We start from the raw sequence: 20749 nt of genomic DNA on the forward strand, positions 1-20749 counted from the left end.
GTGGCATGAGATGCTTTACATTTTGCCGTTTCCTTTTCTCGTTTTGCGTCACTTCCTATATAATTCCGGGCTTAAAGTGTTTGATCGTAGTTTTGGGAGAGGGGGGTGGGTGGGTGGGTGTCCAATGTTATTTAAATCTTTAGTCCCCTGCAACGGAAAATCACTTATACCCCCTTGATTTAGGTGTTCCTTATTTCAATTGTCTAAAACTGGTCACCCTGGACGGAGGGAGAGAGAGAGAGAGAGAGAGAGAGAGAGAGAGAGAGAGAGAGAGAGAGAGAGAGAGAGAGAGAGAGAGAGAGAGAGGGGGGGGGGAATTATTATTTCACCACGATGAGGCAATATATTTGTTTACAAGTGATCACAACATGACGTCATCAAGGCAACCCTTGCTAGGCGTAACTGCACGAAACTGCTTTAAAAGATATTTCACCATGTTGCGTTAAAATCTTGCAGATATATATACGATCGAGCACGCAACATGACTTAACCCTCTTCAAAACTGTCGCCTATGTTGACGTGCTTAGTATGCTCTGAAACTTCAACATTTATGTGTATGTTTTTGTCTTTAGATAGGCTTACACATATAAGAGGCAGGTCCGTTAATACGTTGTTTATTCACTTAAAGAATTTACAGAGACCCTCAGTGTGAATTGTGAATTTGAATTGTGAAAATTTGCAGTGGTTGAGTATAGAAAAGGTAATGTAACTGGTTATTTTCAGTCGTATAGAATATGATGTCTACATAGTAATTGAATATTTCCTAATTAATGTTTTTGAAATGTAATAATTACAATTCCAACTACTTTTTATCGCCAATCTCACTTTAATGTTTTCCTAGTCCTATTTCGCACCCCAGGACTTAAAGATCTGTTTGCCGCATACTATTTTTTTTTATTTCTTTTTCTTTTAGGTATTTGGAGTATCGCACAATGTATTCCACGTTATTTGTTACATTCACTAAGAAAACAAGAACGTCTTCAGTTTCTTCTTGAAAGCCTTATTATCTAGTCTTTCGGATGTCTTGTACGTAATACAAGTATGATCAAAGGTTGCATGACATAATGACATGGAAAGTTTATATGGTGTGATAATGCTTACCATAAAATAACAACGATAACTAAATGAGGTCATGTGATAACTATTATTCTAGAGTATATATGCAGAATATCAACGGTAATTTCATTAGCAAAGGGATATAGGCCTACTGTATATAATACACACATTTCATCTCGCTCCACCTACAGTATCACTTTCCCTCAATAAAACACCGAAGCTCTTTTTTTTTATTACATATTCAAACTCATAGCAAATCTTTTTGTATATCCTAGGGAAACGATTTAAAGTGAGATTAACATATCGCTTAAATGACGTTTTCTTCCTTTCGATAATGTTTATCATATCAGTAATGGTGCATAAACCGAGTGACATGGCTGTCACATTTTTTACTTATTTGCGTCAAGTTCAATCATGCATTGGTAGGAAAGTGTTCCAATTTAGGATATGATAACGGACCACATTTTATATATATTAAATGAATAAAAACCACAAAGCTAAACTCTAAATTCTCAACTTTTCACCACAATGGAGGTTTTACTTGGTGTTTGATGTAGCAAGATTTCCTCAGGGGGCCAAACCGTTTGAAACATGTCGTAAAGTAAAACACCAATCTTGTATCTCTTTAAAGGAAAAATATTAATGTCATGAATGTATTATTCATAAAAGAAAAAAATTTGCATTGAATAAAAACCTGAGTATTCATAAAAATGAACCTAAGTCTTATAAATTGAGCTATTTCATACCAATAAGGTACTATGAAGTATGAAGGTTTGGGTTGCCAGGTTGGCCTTTTTTCAGGCCAAAAAACCTCAAGTTTGGCCTTTTTGAAATTGGTTGGCCATTAGTAACATTATGAAAAAATTGGGCTTTAAATACTGTATTTTTGGCCCTTTTTTCTAATAATGGGTTGGCCTTTTAAAGCTGTGGTTGATTAGAAGTTGGCCTTTTCTCGTTGAGAAAACCTGGCAACCCTGATGAAGGTAGGGAACATGCAGGGGTGCCATTCGTACGATAATTATCGTACATGTACGATTATTTTAGGTCCAGTACGATGTACGATACATACCTTAGGTATATACATATGTGTTTAATTAAACAATTATACTAAATTATTTTGAAATAAGTCGATCATGTAACTCCCTAATTATTATTTTGAAACTGTGTACGATAATTATGGTTGAAAAAACGACAATTTTAAGGCTCATGTACGATAATCCAGTTGAAATAATCTGGCAACCCTGGAACATGATGCATGTCTGCCATGTTTAGTTTTCGGTTACGACACGTTGTGTGTGTGCACTTGAAGCAACGGAAACGAAAACATCACGTATTTATGGTGGATTTGGATAATATCGTCTAGATTAAGGTAGAACAGCTACCAGGTATGTAATTGTTACAGTAGATAAGTGAATGTTTAATGGTTGTAGGCATCATGATGGTTTTATTGAAATAAAAGGCCTCGTTTGAATTGGCGCGCCTTGTATACAAGTGCCTACCATAATACCATAGGCTAGGTTAAGCCATTCCTTCGTCGTTATTATTATTATTATTATTATTATTACTATCCAAGCTACAACCCTAGTTGGAAAAGTAAGATGCTATAAGCCCAGGGGCTCCAACAGGGAAAAATAGCCCAGTGAGGAAAGGAAATAGGCTAGGTTAAGCCATTCCTTGGTCTTACACTGCCTTGGGTTAGAGTTCTCTTGCTTGAGGGTACACTCTAGCACACTTTTCTATTTAGTTTCTCTTCCTCTTGTTCTGTTAAAGTTTTCATAGTTTAAATAGGAAATATTTATTTTAATGTTACTATTCCTAAAATATTTTATTTTTCCTTATTTCCTTTCCTCACTGGGCTATTTTCCCTGTTGGGGCCCCTGGGCTTATAGCATCCTGCTTTTCCAACTAGGGTTGTAGCTTACCAATTAATAATAATAATAATAATAATAAGAAAAATTCAGCGAAATTAATTATAAGACAAGGGGTAGAGTCCTAGTTCTTAAAATTCTGTGTCTCATTGGTATATTTATGAGTATAGTTTGCCAATTTATAGCCTATTTAACACTTGTCAAAAGTTATTTACACAGGCCGTAGTGTCTTAGGTACTTGGGACAAAAATGAAAGTGGCCGAATGCGATTTAATGCAATTAATGGCTAGATGACTCTCAGGCTGCTTTTGACTTGATTTGATAGCAATACTGGTATCGTTAGAGAATGTTGGCCTATATCCTAAAAAAGAAAAAAAAAAACCTTGAAAACCAGTCTAAAGTAGGAAAAAAATTTTAGATGAATAAATGATGCTTAATTTTTAGCCAAATACATGAACCACACTTTTTCTTACTGGTTATTATTTTTTCCAATGGGGTGAATGTAGTTCTTTGGGACAGGGTAAGATAAGAATACGGTGTGACGGTCTGAACGATCCCCCGGTCTCAGAATTCTCCTTGATAATCTGCGCATGCGCGAACATTACCGTTTGCCAGTGCGTACGAAGTTGATGTTTTAATTTCCTGTAATGTTAGCGTGCGCAGCTCAACATTACCGCTTGCCAGTACATACGAGCTTGATGTTTTATTTTCCTGTAATGTTAGCGTGCACAGCTCAACATTACCGCTTGCCAGTACATACGAGCTTGATGTTTTATTTTCATGCGAGCGAAGCGAGCTAATGGCGGAAAAGAACCATTATACAATGTCAAGGAGAATTCTGAGCCCGGGGATCGTTCAGACCGTCACAACGGCAGTCTAAGGATACAGCTCCTAGGTTAGGTTAGGTGGAGAACCTTAGGTTAGGTTAAGTACGAAACATTCGGTTAGGTGATGTTCTTGTGTCTGTAAAATGTGGTTTTTCATTGGCCAACAAACTACAAAGGCTCCTTTCCAATATATGACCATGATTATTGGCATAAACAGTGAAGCCTTTATATAACAGCGTCCAGTTCCTCATGTGTGATTAAAGATGGACATTAACAAACCTTAACGTTCCCCCTTAACCTAACCTACCGGCAGTGTCCTTACCTACATACCTAACGGGGGGCTAACACCCCCAGCGACCCCCCCTTATACTGCCGTATTCCAAGTTAGTCATAATAATACATGCAGGTGGCCGCTATCATACATATAACCCCAAACCATTTTTATATGAGTTATCTTTCCCAGTCCTTGGGAACAGACTGTTTAGGCTGAGTTGTTGAGTCTGCAACTCTTCAAGGCATGGGTAGTTTAGGCTGGAATTTGGAAAACCTTTCTTCATTATAATGTTCTAGTCCCATCTGAATATGAGCTGGTCTTGGTAAGTTGGTGTGTCAGTGCACACAATCTAGTCTTTGGAAATACCACTTTTCACAGCTGCCCATTAATCAGTTCAAGATACACCAATGTGATTATCACATTTCCTGTGCTGCCACTTGTCACACAGCATAGCAGACCTTTCTGTGTCCATAATTTTGAAAGTCGGCTCATGATGACATCATGGGTCTACATAAAATATGAAATCTTCAAGTAATTTTGAACAAGGCATCGCACATCCATCAACAGTGTTCCAAAAGTAAACAATGGACTAAGATAATGGTATTGGTATTCACATTTTATTAGATCTAGATGTAAGATATTTTACCCCAGATTCCATTATTTACACATACAGAGAACCATGGGAAAATGGCAACTGTCATTCATTTCTTATAGCAAATTCCTGTTGGGCTAGAAATTGAAGTTTCAGATACTGTATTTACTGAGATGTACCGTATGTAGTATTGTACTATTCTGTGTATGTGTAGGCAAAGGAGAAATGAGCTATAATCAGAGATAGGGATCGGGGTGTATGTATGATAACAGCCACCTGTATGTATTATTATGACTAACTTAGAATATGGCAGTGTAGGGGAGGTGGGTTTGCCGGGGGGGGGGGGGGGGGGGGGAGTGCGTGGACTAGGGGCCGCCCCCCCCCCCCATTTGGTATGTAGGTAAGGGCATGGCTTGTAGGTTAGGTTAGGGGGAAAAATTTAGGTTAGTTGATGTCCATTTTTAATCAACGCATGAGGAACTTGCCGCTGATTTACAAAGGCTCTTAAGGATACAATGTAGTACTCTGGCCAGTCAGAGAGCCCAATAACTCTCTAGCGGTAGTATTTCAATAAGTGGCTGGTGCCTTGGCCAACCTACTACCTAACAGATCACATTACTTTATTGTATAGATATGATTCTAAGAAATTATTTTTCAATAGAGTACAATGTAAAATACCGTGCCATGTTAGGTTTGTATAATCTAGATAGCCTTAGACTAAACTTAATTTTCAGTTCAGTTGAAAGTTTACTTAGAACTGTATGTCTTTACCCAGTAATAGTGTGATTCTTTAGGTATTTGCAAGTTGTATGGATTAAGGTATTTTTCCAATAGGTTACTGTGTGTATTATGTAATTCTTACCAATTTTTTACACAAACTACGTATTTTTCTTCCTAAACACTATACTGTAGTATATAATAGTTGCTGGTTGACCCCTTTGGGAAATCAAGGTTTTAGATTGAAGGGAAACCCAAAACAAATGTAGTAAGGTGCACAGCGCCCTACTTTGGTTGGTGCTCTCATGCATTAGGAAATAAGAATTTATATCTCATTGTCTATGCTGTTTTTGTTGATTGATTTGCTGCTGTATATTATTCACGAACAAAGATGTTCTAACTACACTGACAGGATGCCATGTCCATATTGGGCTACAAGGTGATGAATGCCCCCCTCCAGTCCTCCCATCTATTAGTATAAGAAATGGTGGTTGCTCCTGCAAAAATACAGACCCTCGTTCTTTAATAGGAGTGTGTTTTCAGCTTGGCAGGAATTTGGTTGTCATAATTTTAAAAAGGCGTTTGTTCCCTATACTAAAAAACCATCCGTTATTTATGTGGATTATCTCAAAGCGTAGCTGGAAGGGAGCCATTAGATTTATTTGCGAGATGGAAACCCTGCCTAACCGCTTGAGTGGTAGGGCAGGGGTTACCCAGCTGCCGATATATATACTCACAGCAGTGAGACATCACTTTTTCTTTTGGCTCGTTAGAGATCAGACATGTCCTCTCTCTCCCTGACTGTTGTACTTTTGGTTTTTAAACATCTGACTTACCTGGTAGTTATATATATATAGCTTATGTCCCTGATGTCACGGCAGAAATGTCAAAACTCGCGGCAATCGCCGATTGAATAACCAGGTGTACCACCAGTGTGCCCTTTAGCCAGGTACCTGGAACCATTCCAGTGATTCAAAAGATCTTCCCTGCCTCCACACCGGCGACATCGTTGGATATTTCACTTGTTGTTAACCTGGATTATATCAGTTATCTTGGTGATGTACTATTTGGTTATTGGCTTTTGCTCATTTGGACTTATTTTTGTATTTTCTTGAACATCTTTTGAATTTTTGTTATTTTGACCCTTGCTCATTTGGTCACTTCTAAATATTCAAAATGGCTGACCCTCCTAAATCTTATAGAGTGTGTATGAGAGGGTGTAAGACCCGTATTGCTTAAGCTTCTGTTCGATCCCCACTCCGTTTGTAATAAATTTAGAGGTAAAGTTTGTGAGTTGGGGGATCGTTGAGATGAATGTATTTTGTTGTCTGAGAGTGAGTGGTTGGAATTTGACAGCTACACTCGTAAACTTGAGAGAAATAGGATTAGACGGAGTTCTTCTCATTCGTCTAGAGATTATTCCTCTTCCCGTGTCATTGAACCTAATCCTTCCCCTGTAGTGGTAGTTACAGATCCCACTACTGTTACTGCTGATGAACCATCTCTAAAGGATATGATGGTAGCCATTGAAGCTCTGGGCGCAAGAGTTGAATTGCTTACGGCGGACAGAACCCAGTTGATGTTCGATGTGAAGGAATTAAAAAGGGCTAGTGTTAGTGCTAAAAGTGCAGTGGAGGGTGCGTCTGATCGGACCTGACGTTCTAGCCTTGACCTCTTCCAAGCTCCCCAACCCCTGGGAGAAGGAATGTCGATTGGCGAAAGGAAACGAGAGGCGTTAACGCCCGAGCAGACGTCCGCTCAAGCGTTCCCGTTGACGTTTCACGGGACGCTTGCCCTCACCATGGGAAAGGTGAGGTGAAAGTTTTTTCATCATCTTCGGATGACGCAGCACCCAGAAGGGGCTGGCGTCAAGCTTCCAGTCCTCTGAAGAGGAAGATGGATACTGTCGATCAGCGACATGACATGACACCGCAAGCTCCTGGTTGTAGTCATTGGAGCAGTCCAGAGCGTTTTCCTTCTTCCGAAGAAGGCTCTCCTGCCAAGCGTCCTGTAAGGATATCGGATACTGAGTGTCCAGCCCCTTCTGTTATAGGACAGTTTCCTGAGACTGACATGACCTCGGTAAATGCTCTCCCCCCGCCTTCAGATTGGTTGTCGTCCTTTGAACGCTCTGCGCGTTCATTGAGTGACGTAGAGAGCGAGTTTGTGGTAGAAGTTACGTCTCCTGTTTTACCACAACAAGTTGACCCTAAGTTTAGTATGCTGCAAGATATGCAGCAGAAACTCTCTTCTCTCATGCAAGTCTATTAACCTGTGGACAAGAGAGTGGCTCGCCAAGACCCCCAGTGTCAGGAAACTTCTTGACGCTAAGGGTCGGAAGGCGATAAGTCAAGAGGCTCTTGATGACGGTGTCTTTCTAAGCATCGAGAGCATGGTTGTCATGACGCCAAGCGTCAAGCAATCAAACACGACACCGGACGACGTAATAAGGATCCTCCTGTTAAACGTCGAGAGACTGATCCGCATGACACCGACCGTCAAGCAGCCAGACTTGACACCAAGCGTCAAGCAGTCAGACGTGACGTCGGGAGTCAAGCAGCCAGACTTGACGCCGATCGTCAAGCTGGACGTGACGTCAAGTGTCAAGCAACAAGCAACCAGACTTGACGTCGAGCGTCCAAGCTACCAGACTTGACGTCGAGCGTCAAGCTACCAGGCGTGACGTCGAGCGTCAAGCTTCCAGACGTGACACTGAGCATCAAGCTTCCAGACGTGACACCAAGCGTCACGAAGGACGTGATGTCGAGCGTCAAGCAACCAGACTTGACGTCGAGTGTTAAGCAGGACGTGACGCCGAGCGTCAAGCAGTCAAACGTGACGCCGAATGTCAAAGCTTTGGACGTTGTGAGGACGCCAGTCGAACCGAGCGTCGAGATCGTGGACACCTTGGTTCCGATCGTAAGGAGTTGACTCCTGATATCCAAGACGCTTCTACTTCAGTTAGAGCTTTGTCGGAGGAAAGGATTGACGATCATCTTTCCCCTGCTGAACTGTTTGAGGATTCCTTGGAAGGAGAATATCCTAAGACCCTTCATCCTTCGGTTGACCTTAAGCTCATGAGAGTCTTTACAGAAGAGTTTCTGGATTATTTTATTCCTGTTGCACCTCGTTCACCGCCTTCAGAATTTACGCTAGGGAAGGCGTCGAAGGAGTCTTTTTACAAGGATGGTTCTATCTAGATCATCAAAGAGAGCTTTGAAGATGTTGTGAGACTGGATGCAGTCCAAAAAGGACCAGGGAAAGATGGTTTTCTCTTTTCCCCCTGCTAGACTGGCCTTCAGGTCTAGTGTATGGTACGAGACGGGAAAAGTGCTCAGCTTGGGAGTTCCTGCCTCTGCCCAGGGAGACTTTTCAAGTCTGGTAGACGCTCCTCGTCGGACGGCCATCTTCTCGAAGGCGTCTTCAGAGCCTTTGAGGTATTCAATTTCCTTGATTGGACTCCGAGAGCCTTGGGGAAAAAGGTGTCTGCCTTAAAGGATGTTGACACTGCTAGTATCATCCACATCATGTCATGCATGGATAAGGCTGTAAGGGATGGATCCAATGAGTTGGCAGCCCTTTTCTCAGCGGGGGTCCTCAAGAAAAGAGCCCAAATGTGTACTTTTCTATCCATTGGGGTTACTCCCTTTCAGAAGTCAGCATTGCTGTACGCACCTCTTTCTTCCTCTCTTTTTCCGCAAGAGTTGGTCAGAGAGGTTTCTTCTGCTTTAACCTAAAAGGCCACACAGGATTTGGTGTCAAAGGTGGCAAGGAAGGTTTTACTTACTTCCTTCTTTAGCCGCAAGCCGAAGGAAGAAGCTCCATTCCCTAAGTTTTCACAGCCCTTTCGAGGGAAGACATTCAGTAGGGACAGTTCCAGACCCGAGGGAAGGAGGGCAAGGAGAAGAGGTTCCAGGCCAGGGCAAAGCAGAGTCTGACTGCATTCGCCTTCAGACAGCAGTAGGAGCCAGACTGAACAGCTTCTGGCGAGCCTGGGAGAAGAGGGGAGCAGACCTTTGGTCCGTACAATTACTGAAGGAGGGATACAAAATCCCTTTCATAGGGAAACATCCTTTAGTATTACTGTAGCTCCAATAGATCTCTCTGCCAGATACAGAGAGGAGTGAAAGAGGCAGGCTATGCAACTTCAAATGTCTCTTGTTGGAGAAGGGGGCAATAGAGAGGGTGCAAGAGGTGCGGTCACCAGGTTTTTACAACCGCTTATTCCTGGTTCCCAAGAACTCGGGGGATGGAGACCAGTCCTGGAAGTAAGTTCTCTCAACGCTTTCGTTCAGAAGACAAAGCTCTCTATGGAGACATCGAAGTCTGTCCTAGCAGCAGTAAGAAAGGACGACTGGATGGTCTCTTTAGACCTTCAGGATGCTTACTTCCATATCCCCATTCATCCGAGTTTCAAGCATTACCTGAGGTTCGTTTACAAGAAGGAATTGTTCCAGTTCCGGGCCCTGTGTTTCGGCCTCAGCACCGCCCCTCAGATATTCACGAAACTAATGCTAAATGTAGCAAGCATGCTGCACTCAGGAGGTATCAGAGCCTCCCTGTATCTGGACGACTGGCTACTCAGAGCTCACTCCTACAATCGCTGCCTGGAGGATCTACAAATGACTTTGAGGTTATCAGAAGAGCTGGGACTTCTTATAAACAGATCAAGTCTCACCTGATACCATCCCAAAAGATCCTTTTTTTGGGGATGGAGATTCAGAGTCGAGTTTTTCGGGCTTTTCTGTCACCATCAAGGACGGAGCAAGCCCACCTGAAACTTCGTTCTTTTCTAAAGAAAGAGAAGTGTTCTGTGAGAGAGTGGATGAGTCTGCTGGGAATCCTCTCCTCGTTGGAGCAGTTTGTCTCCCTGGGAAGGCTGAATCTTCGTCCTCTCCAGTTCCACCTCAATCGTCATTGGGACAAGGAAAAGGATCTAGAGACGAAATGCATTCCCATTACGGAATCCGTAAGAAGTTGCCTTCAGTGGTGGAACGATCCGGGCAAACTTCAAGAAGGTCTCTCCTTGGAACAGAGGAACCCAGACCTTGGGTTTTGTTCTGACGCCTCAAACTTGGGGTGGGAAGCGACACTGGGCAAGTTGGAAGTCTCGGGTCTGTGGACGGAAGATCAGGAGAGCCTCCACATCAACCAGAAGGAGCTGTTAGCAGCCCTATTGGCCCTCAAAGGCTTCGAATGGGCAGTATTGAACAGAGTGGTGCAGGTCAGTGCCGACAACACTACAGCATTGGCCTACGTAGCCAAACAAGGCGGAACCCACTCGAGGCCCCTTTACGAGACTGCGAGGGTTCTTCTCATCTGGGCAAAAGAGAATAAGATAACCCTTGTAACAAGGTTCATTCAGGGGGAAAAGAACGTGATGGCAGACAGCCTCAGCAGGAGAGGTCAAGTTCTGTCCACAGAATGGACACTTCATCAAGAGGTTTGCAAGAACCTGTGGGGTATTTGGGGTCGTCCGTGCTTAGATCTGTTCGCAACCTTGAAGACGAAGAGGTTAGAAACATACTGCTCCCCAGTACCAGATCTCGAAGCAGTCCACATAGACGCGTTCCTTTTAGACTGGTCCCACCTGGACGTGTACGCATTCCCTCCCTTCAAGATTCTGTACAAAGTGATGTAAAAGTTTGTGTCACATGAGGGAACCAGATTGACGCTAGTGGCCCCCTTTTGGCCCTCAAGAGAGTGGTTCACAGAGGTACTAGAATGGATGGTAGACACTCCGAGAAGCCTTCCATTAAGAGTAGATCTACTCAAACAACCCCACTTGGAAAGGTACCATCAAAACCTCCAAGCTCTTCATCTAACTGCCTTCAGACTATCGAAAAACTCACAAGAGCAAGAGGATTTTCGAAGGAGGCAGCTAGGGCTATTTCAAGAGCAAGGAGGACTTCTACCATCAAGGTTTACCAATCCAAGTGGGAGGTTTTTAGAGAATGGTGCTGAATCAACTCTGTTTCCTCGTCCAGTACCTCTTTGACTCAGATTGCTGACTTCCTGTTATTCCTTAGAAGGAAAAGTCGTTTTTCATCTTCTACCGTCAAGGGATACAGGAGCATGTTAGCTACCATCTTCAGACACAGGAACTTGGACCTTTCTAGTAATAAAGACCTGCAGGATCTTCTCAAATCCCTCGAAACATCTAAGGAACGGCACCAGGAATCGCCAGCCTGGAATCTGGATATAGTCCTGAAGTTCCTAATGAGTGACAGGTTTGAGCCCTTGCACTCAGCTTCTTTTAAGGACCTCACTATGAAGACTATTCTTGGTCAGTCTGGCGACAGCTAAAAGGGTCAGTGAGATTCATGCTTTTAGTAAGAACGTTGGCTTTAGAGATAGCAAAGCTTGCCAAGAACAAACGTCCTTCTCAACCCTGGCCCAAGGCTTTTGAGATTCCGAATCTTTTGGATGTGGTTGCTGAGGAATTGGAGAAGGTCCTGTGCCCAGTAAGAGCCCTGAAGTTCTACCTGGACAGAACGAAAGAGTTATGAGGCAAGTCAGAAGCTCTTTGGTGCTCGGTCAAAAAGCCCTCGTTGCAGATGTCGAAGAATGCACCCTCCTTCATCAGGCTCTTAATAAGAGAGGCTCATTTACATTGCAGTGAAGCAGACCTCAAACTTTTGAAAGTCAAGACCCATGAAGTTAGAGCTGTAGCAACTTTTGTAGCCTTCAAGCAGAATAGACCTTTGCAGAGCATTATGGACACAACCTTTTGGAGGTGTAAATCTGTGTTCGCCTCACATTATTTGAAACGTGTCCTGACTCTTTATGAGGACTGCTACACTCTGGGACCATTCGTAGCTGCGAGTGCAGTAGTGGGGGAAGGATCTACCACTACGTTCCTTTAAACCTAATACCCTTTTCTTCTCTTGGAACTTTGTATTTTTATGGTTGTTTGTGGAGATTGGTCGACAGTCTTCCACAATCATTGATTTTTGTCAGGTGGTCAGTTTTGTTTCTTGAGAGCGCCCGGAACAAGGGTATTGGAGGAGGTCCTGTCACATAGAGGTATTTACACCGATTTGACAGCTCCTAGAGGTGTTAAGCCTCCTGGGTGGATCGCTGGATCTCATAAGGAAAGCGGACATAATGAGGCAGAGATTCATTGAAGTCAGGTTCCTTATCAGGTACGAACCCTTAAGTTTGTTTATTAACTCTTCAGTAAAATTCCAACAATGTTGGCTGTCTCTGACCCTCCACCAAAGGTGTCAATCAGCTAAATATATAACTACCGGGTAAGTCAGATGTTTAAAAATTATATTTTCATAATAAGATAAAGTTTTGAACATACTTCCCCAGTAGTTATATATAATTTAATTCCCCCCTCCTCCCCTCTAGAGACCTATGGGCATGGAAGATCTGAGGAATCACTGGAATGGTTCCAGGTACCTGGCTAGAGGGCGCACTGGTGGTACACCTGGCTATCCAATTTGCGATTGCCGCGAGTTTTAAAATTTCTGCCCTGACGTCAGGGACGTAAGCTATATATATAACTACCGGGTAAGTATGTTCAAAAATTTATTTTATTATGAAAATATAATTTTGCTTTCTTTTCAGGTGTGCATGTTTTCTCTATGATCGCCTTCATGTGATTGTGTCCAAGGCGGATGGGTGCCATGTGCGGTAATTTCATGTCCTCGTTGGAGACCAACCTACACTCGGTGTTCTTCGTGCAGAGGGCATCGCTGCCAGCGGTGTTCACCCTGCGCAGAGTGTAGGGAGTGGCCTGCTTCCCAAAGGGAAAAATTTGTGTGGTGCAGGAAGAAGTCGAAGTGCGATCTTTCTCCCTCAAAGTCGAGGAAAGCGCGTTCTTCTTCTTCACGCACCCCCAAATCTCATTCTAAAGCTTCTTCTCGCTCGTTCTCTTCTGAGGGACGATCGAGTAGGAGCGCAGACCGACTAACTTCTTGGAAACCTCTGAGGTATTGGGTGGGGCGGTTGCTTCCCCCTTGAGTAGCAATTTCTCCTCCAGCCTTTGACGAGCCATTCTCCCTTTCAGATTTCCTTTGTGTGTTGTCGTCTTTTGGGATTTCAGGACCCCCTTAAAAGGAGGAGCTGCTGCGCCTTTTTCAGCTTGGTGCCAGGAAGGACCCTTCTCCGAAGCCGTTGACATTTCACGCTCTGGAACTATGCAAGGTCGATCTTTTGCACTTCCTCACGTGGACGAGATAATCGCTTGCGTTCGCCTCTCTGACCCCCTGCTGACGACGAACCCTCTCTCCATCCTGGAACCTCGTCATCCCCTAACCTTCAACCCTTTGTTTCTCCCCACAGGAACCCGCAGGTTGCAGGTGTAGATCTTCTGGGGACCAGTGCTCCCACCATCAGCAGCGCCAAAGGACAAGCATCGCCATCACCTCGCCCTTCTGGACACGCTCTTTTTCTATAAGGCGCTCACGCTCACGAGACCACAGGTCTTAACGCTCTCCTCGAAGGTGTTCTTCTTCACGAGGACAAGTCTCGCGATCGCGTTCTACACTATAACAAGCAAAGTTTAGAACTAGGTCCAGACGCTTGCGTTCTAGATATTTTTGACCTAGATCACGAGAATGACGCTCCTGTTCACGAAGGTAGCGTTCATGCTTGCGAGGGTACCGTTCACGATACAGGCATTCGCGACATTCACGCCATTCTCGAACAAGAGCTAGACGCTCACGATCATGAACCGCGTGTTCGTGATCAAAGTCTAGACAGAGAGGTAGAGGTAGGCGCATGCGCAGTCCATCAGCGCATAGGCCCCCAACAAGACCACCTTTCAAACGACCTCGGACTTGCCCTGATGAGGAGAATGCTCATTCCTCAAACAGGCGTCCAGCTGAAACTCCATTGCTTTTCACTGCCTGGGGAGTCTTAGCAAAGCGTTTGCCTACGCAGCACCTGGAGATACGTCCCACTGTGACACGTTCTCCAACTAGAGTAGTTCCTACTCAAAGGCCTCCTCTGCCCGTCGGACGTAGGTGCTTCTCTGGGTTCGCTAACGTACCTATTAGCCCAGACCTTCCTTCGCGTCCGAAAGAATGTGTTCTTCTGCCTCAGAGGTTATCACCTCTGTTGACTGGAGCTCCTAGAGTTCCACCTAAAGGACACTGTCCTAGGGTTGATTGATTGATTTAAAGTCTTCAGGCATCCTGACATCTAAGGTCACTCTCCTAGGAAATTTCATTGTTTACCTAAAGGATCAGAGCTTCCTCCATGGGTGAATACATTTATCTTCACCCTCCTGAAATCTCTGAACGTGGCTCCTCGACCGTCACAACCTCCGACTGTTCCAGTCAAGGCTACCCCTAAGATACCCCTGGAACCCTCGTTGATTTCATCAGTTGGGAGTCAGGACCCTAGAAAGAAGTCAACGGCAGAAAAAGTACGCAGATCACCTCCACCCCGATTCCTTGCTGAAGGTCCTATTCCATCTGACTCTTATATAGCCAACTTACCCTTTGTGGCAGTGAAGGTAAAGGAGGTCATCACTAAGAGACAGAAAAAGAGGATGATAGGTGTAACACCACCTCACCCCGACATCATCCATCCAAGGACGAGTAGGAACATGGGCTCGCCCAGGGAGATCACGATCACGGTGGGACAATATCAACGTGTACGCCTTTCCCCCGTTTTGTCTGATGAGAAGACTGCTCAACAAAACCAGTGTCCAAAGATGTAATAATACCCCTTGTAGCTCTGCTATGGCATCATGCAGAGTGGTTTCCGGACCTCTTGCAACGTCTAATAGATCTACCGAGAACTCCCTCCACGACCAGATCTACTCTAACAACTACACGAACATCTTCCACAAGACCGGGCAGTCACTTCGACTTCACGCATGGAGACTTTCTAGCGTCTCCTCTCTCAGATGGGCTTTTCACGACAAGTTGCAGAGCAAATGTCTAGTTACTGTCCATGACCCCATTGCTTTCTGCGAGGGAGCAGAAGGTGTTCATACAAAACAACAACCTCTATTACACTGTATTGCACAGGCCGTTAGTACTGTATACTCACTTTGTATATTTCTGCGAGGTGTCAAAGTTTTCCTTAGACCACAGTCATATGCTGTACTAGGTAAAACCAGGTCACTGTCCATGCCAGATCTAGGACTTCCACCCACTTAAGAATGAGTCATACACATAAATAACGGAAGGTTTGTTAGTATGGGAACAAATGTAAAATTCGGACATAATTTGTATTTTTTCCTAACTAATACAAACCTGGAGTTATTTATATAAATTGGCCTGCCATCACCTGTCCCCCAGAAGTCCTGCCTGCAATTAAAAGTGACGTCTCACTGCTGTGAGAGTTTATGTAGACGCGGCTGGCTACCTCCCAGCCTACCCGTTCAAGCGGTTAGGCAGGGTTGCCACCTCGCAATTAAAGTAATGGCTACTTTCCAGCTATGCTGAAAGATAATCCACATAAATAACTCAGGTTTGTATTACTTAGGGAAAAATACAAATTATCTCCAAATTTGTTATGTTGGTGTTTCTGATAAGGGAAGCCCCACCCCTTGTCAGCACACTGACACACCACTTTTGACTTCAGCCTCTTGGGTGTACAGATATAATCTCAGTGCTCTTACTTTGGCTGTTTGATATTTTCTTTTCTCTTTCCAGTGAAGGTGTGTGTGTGGTGAGGGTGAAATAGTGGGCGGCATATGGGATGAGATAGTAGGTGGCATATTGATCACAGTTGTGTTCTATCTCAGAAACGAGGAAATTCGTTGGCCCTCTTCCTTCTTCTTCTGGTAATGCAACCGCTGATTCTCCGTCTCCCTTCATCAGGGTAACTAAGATAGTGATATTGCCTTTGAGAAAATAACAAAAGAATAGTTGATAGTGGCCAACATGAGTGAAGTAGCGATATCTCGCACAGCTCCTCACTTCATGATGTGGAGGAAATCCCCTTAGGGCATAGAAGGCATTCCATCAAATTACTGCAAGTCTATAGTAATTAATAAGCTGGTATCTTCCCTACAGCCAGGCAGAGGTACCTAAGGAGAACCACCTGTTGTGTCAGTAGTCTCAGGACCACAGACAGTGGAGATACCGATGACGACAATTTCGAAGGAAAAGCGACCTTGCACCCCTTTCTTAAATAGTTCAATCTATTCGAATTCTCCATTTATAGAGAATTTTTCTTTCTTTAAGGTCTGTTATCTGGTCTTATAGAGCAGGGAACCCTACTCTCTACAGGACCTCCACAGTTATTTTATCATGTTTGTTCGAAAGCATTCAACATTTCACACGTGTATCCCAAAGGAATACGAAGATATACATTGTGAAACTACCTGTGCGCGCTCACGAACATGCAGAACTATCTTATACACACACAAGTTAGCGCTGGCACTTCGGACAGAATTATCCAACCATTGGAAACACTTGTGTTTGGAAAGACCTCTTCCTTGTATAACTTTATTCAGTCAAAAGGATGACTGATGAGTCACCTGTTACACGGAAGATAGAAGCATAAGTAATACCTAGAAGATGAAAAACATAAGTAATTGATGAACTGAGGTAAATGCCATACAGTATCTATGTATCTCCCTTCCTAAGGGGGTTAGTTTTAAAGGGTACGAATAAAATTGACGGGCTGGAAACAGCAACTTGTGAAAGTGCTGTAATAGGCTTGATTGCCAAAATATAAAAACATTGATAGTTTTTGGAGCACTAGATCAGTTCACATAGCCTCGTTAAAAATTATACGTGTTACTTGAGGGCCATTTGTCAACGACACTTCTATACACTTAATATAGAGACCTCATCTCTCTTCCACGGGTTTTTATTATTGTGACCCACTGAAGACCCTGGGCTTGAAGTGAGTAGTCACATTAATCCATAAAATGTTGTCTTAATGGCAACGTTTCCCTAATGCCTGGTTTGTTATGAGGCATAAGACGCCTCAGGGGTAATAGTAACTTAGTAACGGGTGGTCTACTTATGGACTCTGGTGAGGATGGACCCGATGAAGTGGTGACTGGTTCTTATTGATCCGGCAACTGCATATGAGTTGTAGCTGTCGGTCCTTGGGTTGTGAACTGTGGAGTCGTTGGCTCTGTATAGGGGTCTTAATCTGCAGCTGGTGTAGTTTCTGGCTCAGGTGGACCTTCTGCAACTTGAGTCATGGTAGGTTTGGTGCTTGCGAGTTGGTTGAAGCCGGTTCTGGAGGGTGTGCGAAGTACTGGATCAATCCTATCAGGAGAAGGTTGGGAAGGTCAGAATTTCTTAAGGTGAGTGTCACTACCTGATCCATCGACCCAAATAGCATACTGATGGAACTGGCGGACCTTGATAACAACTCAAGTGCAGTCCCAGTGTCTAGGATGATTGCCTACCAGGTTCTGTAAGTACACATGATCCCCTACTTTCTGTGGTGGCAGTTGTGTGGTACATAAGGACCACTTCTCACATTCTCGTGAATGGCCCTTTGCTATGGTCACTTCCCTGTTCTTCCTTGTTTCTTGCCATGCGTTGTTAGGCCCAATATCTATCCAAGGGGATGGGAATGGGGCCTCTGATAGGTGTGCCAAATAGGACCTTCACGGGCTAGGTCTTCGTTTCCCGGTCTACCGAGTTCTGTTGGGTGGTTGAGAAGAGTTCCCACTTTAGTTCTTATGTAGGAGTAAAGTCCTTTAAAATTTCCTTGGAAAATAAAAAAGGATAATTCTCCTTTTAACACCAACACTGCTATGTATACATGTACATGTTTTACTATATAATAAGAAAGAAGCAACGTATACGTCTATGTAATTCTTTGTTCCTAACCAAGCGAAGCAGGTTTTATACACTGGGGTTGGTTTAAGGCAATGTATTGTTTACCAAAGAGTGGCTGAAGCTCCACCCATTATTCATTTCTGCCAATAAATATGTGATGGATGTCATATCATCTTCGTATTAGGTATGTGGAGGGCTTTCTTGAATACTTAGCCAGTGTTGTTCAGGCAGACATTTCTGAAGGATCATCGTAGTTTTTTGTAGTAAATGGCTTAAATTCGAATTCTAAATGATTTTTTTTCATATTTTCGTCCTATTTCTGAATTAGGGTTTGAGTACCTGCCAGATAGCTCAGATGAGGATGACAGTGCTAGTGATGATAGTTACTGGTATTATTGTCATTATTTTTGCTACTATCATATTATTATTGGCTGCAAGTGAATGTTGATATACTGGTGATTGAAGCGGGTTCTCAAGCTGTATGCTGGGGTAGATTGCATTGCAACAGAGGAGTAGATAAAGGGGTTTAAGTACGAGAGTTTTGTAAGTTACACTTCCTGCTTCAACCATCCCGCTGGTCCTAGTTTTAAGGTTAAAGTGACTACCCAGTAGTTTGTGCGGTGGTTGTAGCCTTCTTGTCACCCACCAGTAACTACTGACACCTCGTTCTAAATTTTAACAGAAGACTTCCACCTACACTTGAAACACATGCCTGTTAAATGACTGAAGTTTGTATAGTTACGAAAAATACAAATTACTTTAGATTAATATTTTACTCTCGTTCTTACTTCATGTAGTTTAAACTATCATGTAGAGAGATATGGTAGTCTGTATATTTGGTCTTTTACCCTTTAACCCCCAGGCTATTTGGAAATTTCCAACCCTTAACCCCCAGGGGGTTATTTTTTTCCCCAGCACATTTTGCAGTATATTTTTTTTAAATTGCTCTAACAGCCTTAATTTTTGTCATAGAGAGGTCAGGTTGGTCTCATTCTCTCGTAAAATACCTGAATTTAAAAAAAAATTATCAATAATATGAAAAAAAAAATTTTTATAGCATTTTTTTTGCAAGGACGTACCGGTACGTCCATTGGGGTAAAGGGATGGCTTTTGTGAAACGTACCAGTACGTCCTTTTGGGGGTAAAAGGGTTAAGCTGGAATGTATTAGGCAGGGGGTTGCCATATAATTTTTCATACTGTCTTCCTTTATTGATTTTATGAAAATAAAGCAATAATATATTGATTTTGTGTTTCAGGATGTTTGGTCAACCGCGCCCCGCCTTTGGTGGGACATCAACGGGATTTGGAGCCAGTTTCAGCACTCCTAGCACAGGTTCCACTGGCTTTGGGAGTAGCTTTGGCAAACCAGCATTTGGGAACCCTGTAAGTATCAACCACTAGAAAAAAAGTGGTTATTTACCTAAATTGGTTTTCAGTTCATTTACAGAAGATTGTGATTTTTTTCATTTTAATGTACTCTTATATGTACCGGTAATTCAGTATTTTGTAATTTACCTTCCCAAACTTTGTTGCAAAAGTATATGTTTTGATATGCGTATGTCTGTGTGTTTGTGATTCGCATAATTCAAAAACTATTTGACCGAATCTCTGGAAATTTGGTAAGATGATTGGCCATGATCAAAGGATAAGTCTATTAGAATTTGGAAGTGAAAGAGTCAAAAGTCAAGGTCAAAGTCACGAAAAGGTGAAAAACGCATCACAAAACTCAAACTTTTTGACCTAATCTCATGAAATTTAGTGGGATGATTGGCCATGATCCAAGGACTATTCAATTAGAATTTGGAATTGAAAGAGTCAAAAGTCAAGGCCAAGGTCACGAAAAAGGGAAAAACGAATCACAAAACAAAAAATATTTGTCTGAATCTCATGAAATTTAGTGGGATGATTGGCCATAATCCAAGGACAATTCAATTAGAATTTGGAAGTGATTGGGTCAAAAGTCAAGGCCAAGGTCACAAAAAGGGAAAAACGAATCTCAAAACAAAAAATATTTGTCTGAATCTCATGAAATTTAGTGGGATGATTGGCCATAATCCAAGGACAATTCAATTAGAATTTGGAAGTGATTGGGTCGAAAGTCAAGGCCAAGGTCACGAAAAGGGGAAAAACGAATCACAAAACTCAAAATCTATTTTGACTGAATCTCAAGGAATTTCGTGGGAGGATGGGCCATGATCTAAGGACAATTTGAATAGATTTTGGGAGTGATTAGATCAAAAGTCAAGGTCATGAAAAGGTAAAAAATGTCTTTTTGCTATATCGTGGTCAATTGTTATTCCATTAGCTAGGGACAAAATGTGCATACAGTAATTTAATTCCTTATCTTGTGATATCATCATATGATATCAATGCCCTTGTTTATTCATTTGTTCCAACACGGAGACTTACCTCAAACTACTTTCTTAGGAGATACCTGGAATCTCCTCCCATCCAACCAGAGTTTTGTGTAGTTTACCCTATTTCCGTTTTCTGTGAGGACTACCCCAGGCGGAAGGATACGTGCCCTGAGGCCAATCCTGGGTCAGGCCGCGTGATAGCTTGGGTCTCGACCCTCAGTAAGTTCTCTGGTCGCGTCGTGATATCATCTCGACGCTCTCCTCTCTCAGTGCGACTCTTTGTGTCCCACGTGGTATCGTTGTGCTCTCCCTTGTGTTCTCGCGGTTTTGCTTGATATCCT

General features: G+C 43.0%; 1 protein-coding gene across 5 annotated transcripts in view; it reads left to right on the forward strand.

Moving 5' to 3' along the window:
• The first annotated feature begins 2324 nt into the window (after positions 1 to 2324).
• The window catches only part of LOC137647330 (nuclear pore complex protein Nup98-Nup96-like), a 180651-nt gene continuing 162226 nt past the window's right edge, over positions 2325 to 20749 (forward strand). For 4 of the 5 annotated variants that reach the window (XM_068380746.1, XM_068380749.1, XM_068380733.1 and 1 more), the window contains exons 1-2: positions 2325 to 2441; positions 19308 to 19434. In XM_068380746.1, coding sequence (XP_068236847.1) covers positions 19309 to 19434 — 126 coding nt within the window. In that variant the 5' untranslated portion in view covers positions 2325 to 2441; position 19308. The remainder of the gene's footprint in view (positions 2442 to 19307; positions 19435 to 20749) is intronic. The other variant, XM_068380740.1, reaches the window with a different exon arrangement.

This window comes from Palaemon carinicauda, chromosome 1 (assembly GCF_036898095.1).
Source record: "Palaemon carinicauda isolate YSFRI2023 chromosome 1, ASM3689809v2, whole genome shotgun sequence".
NCBI lineage: Eukaryota > Metazoa > Arthropoda > Malacostraca > Decapoda > Palaemonidae > Palaemon > Palaemon carinicauda.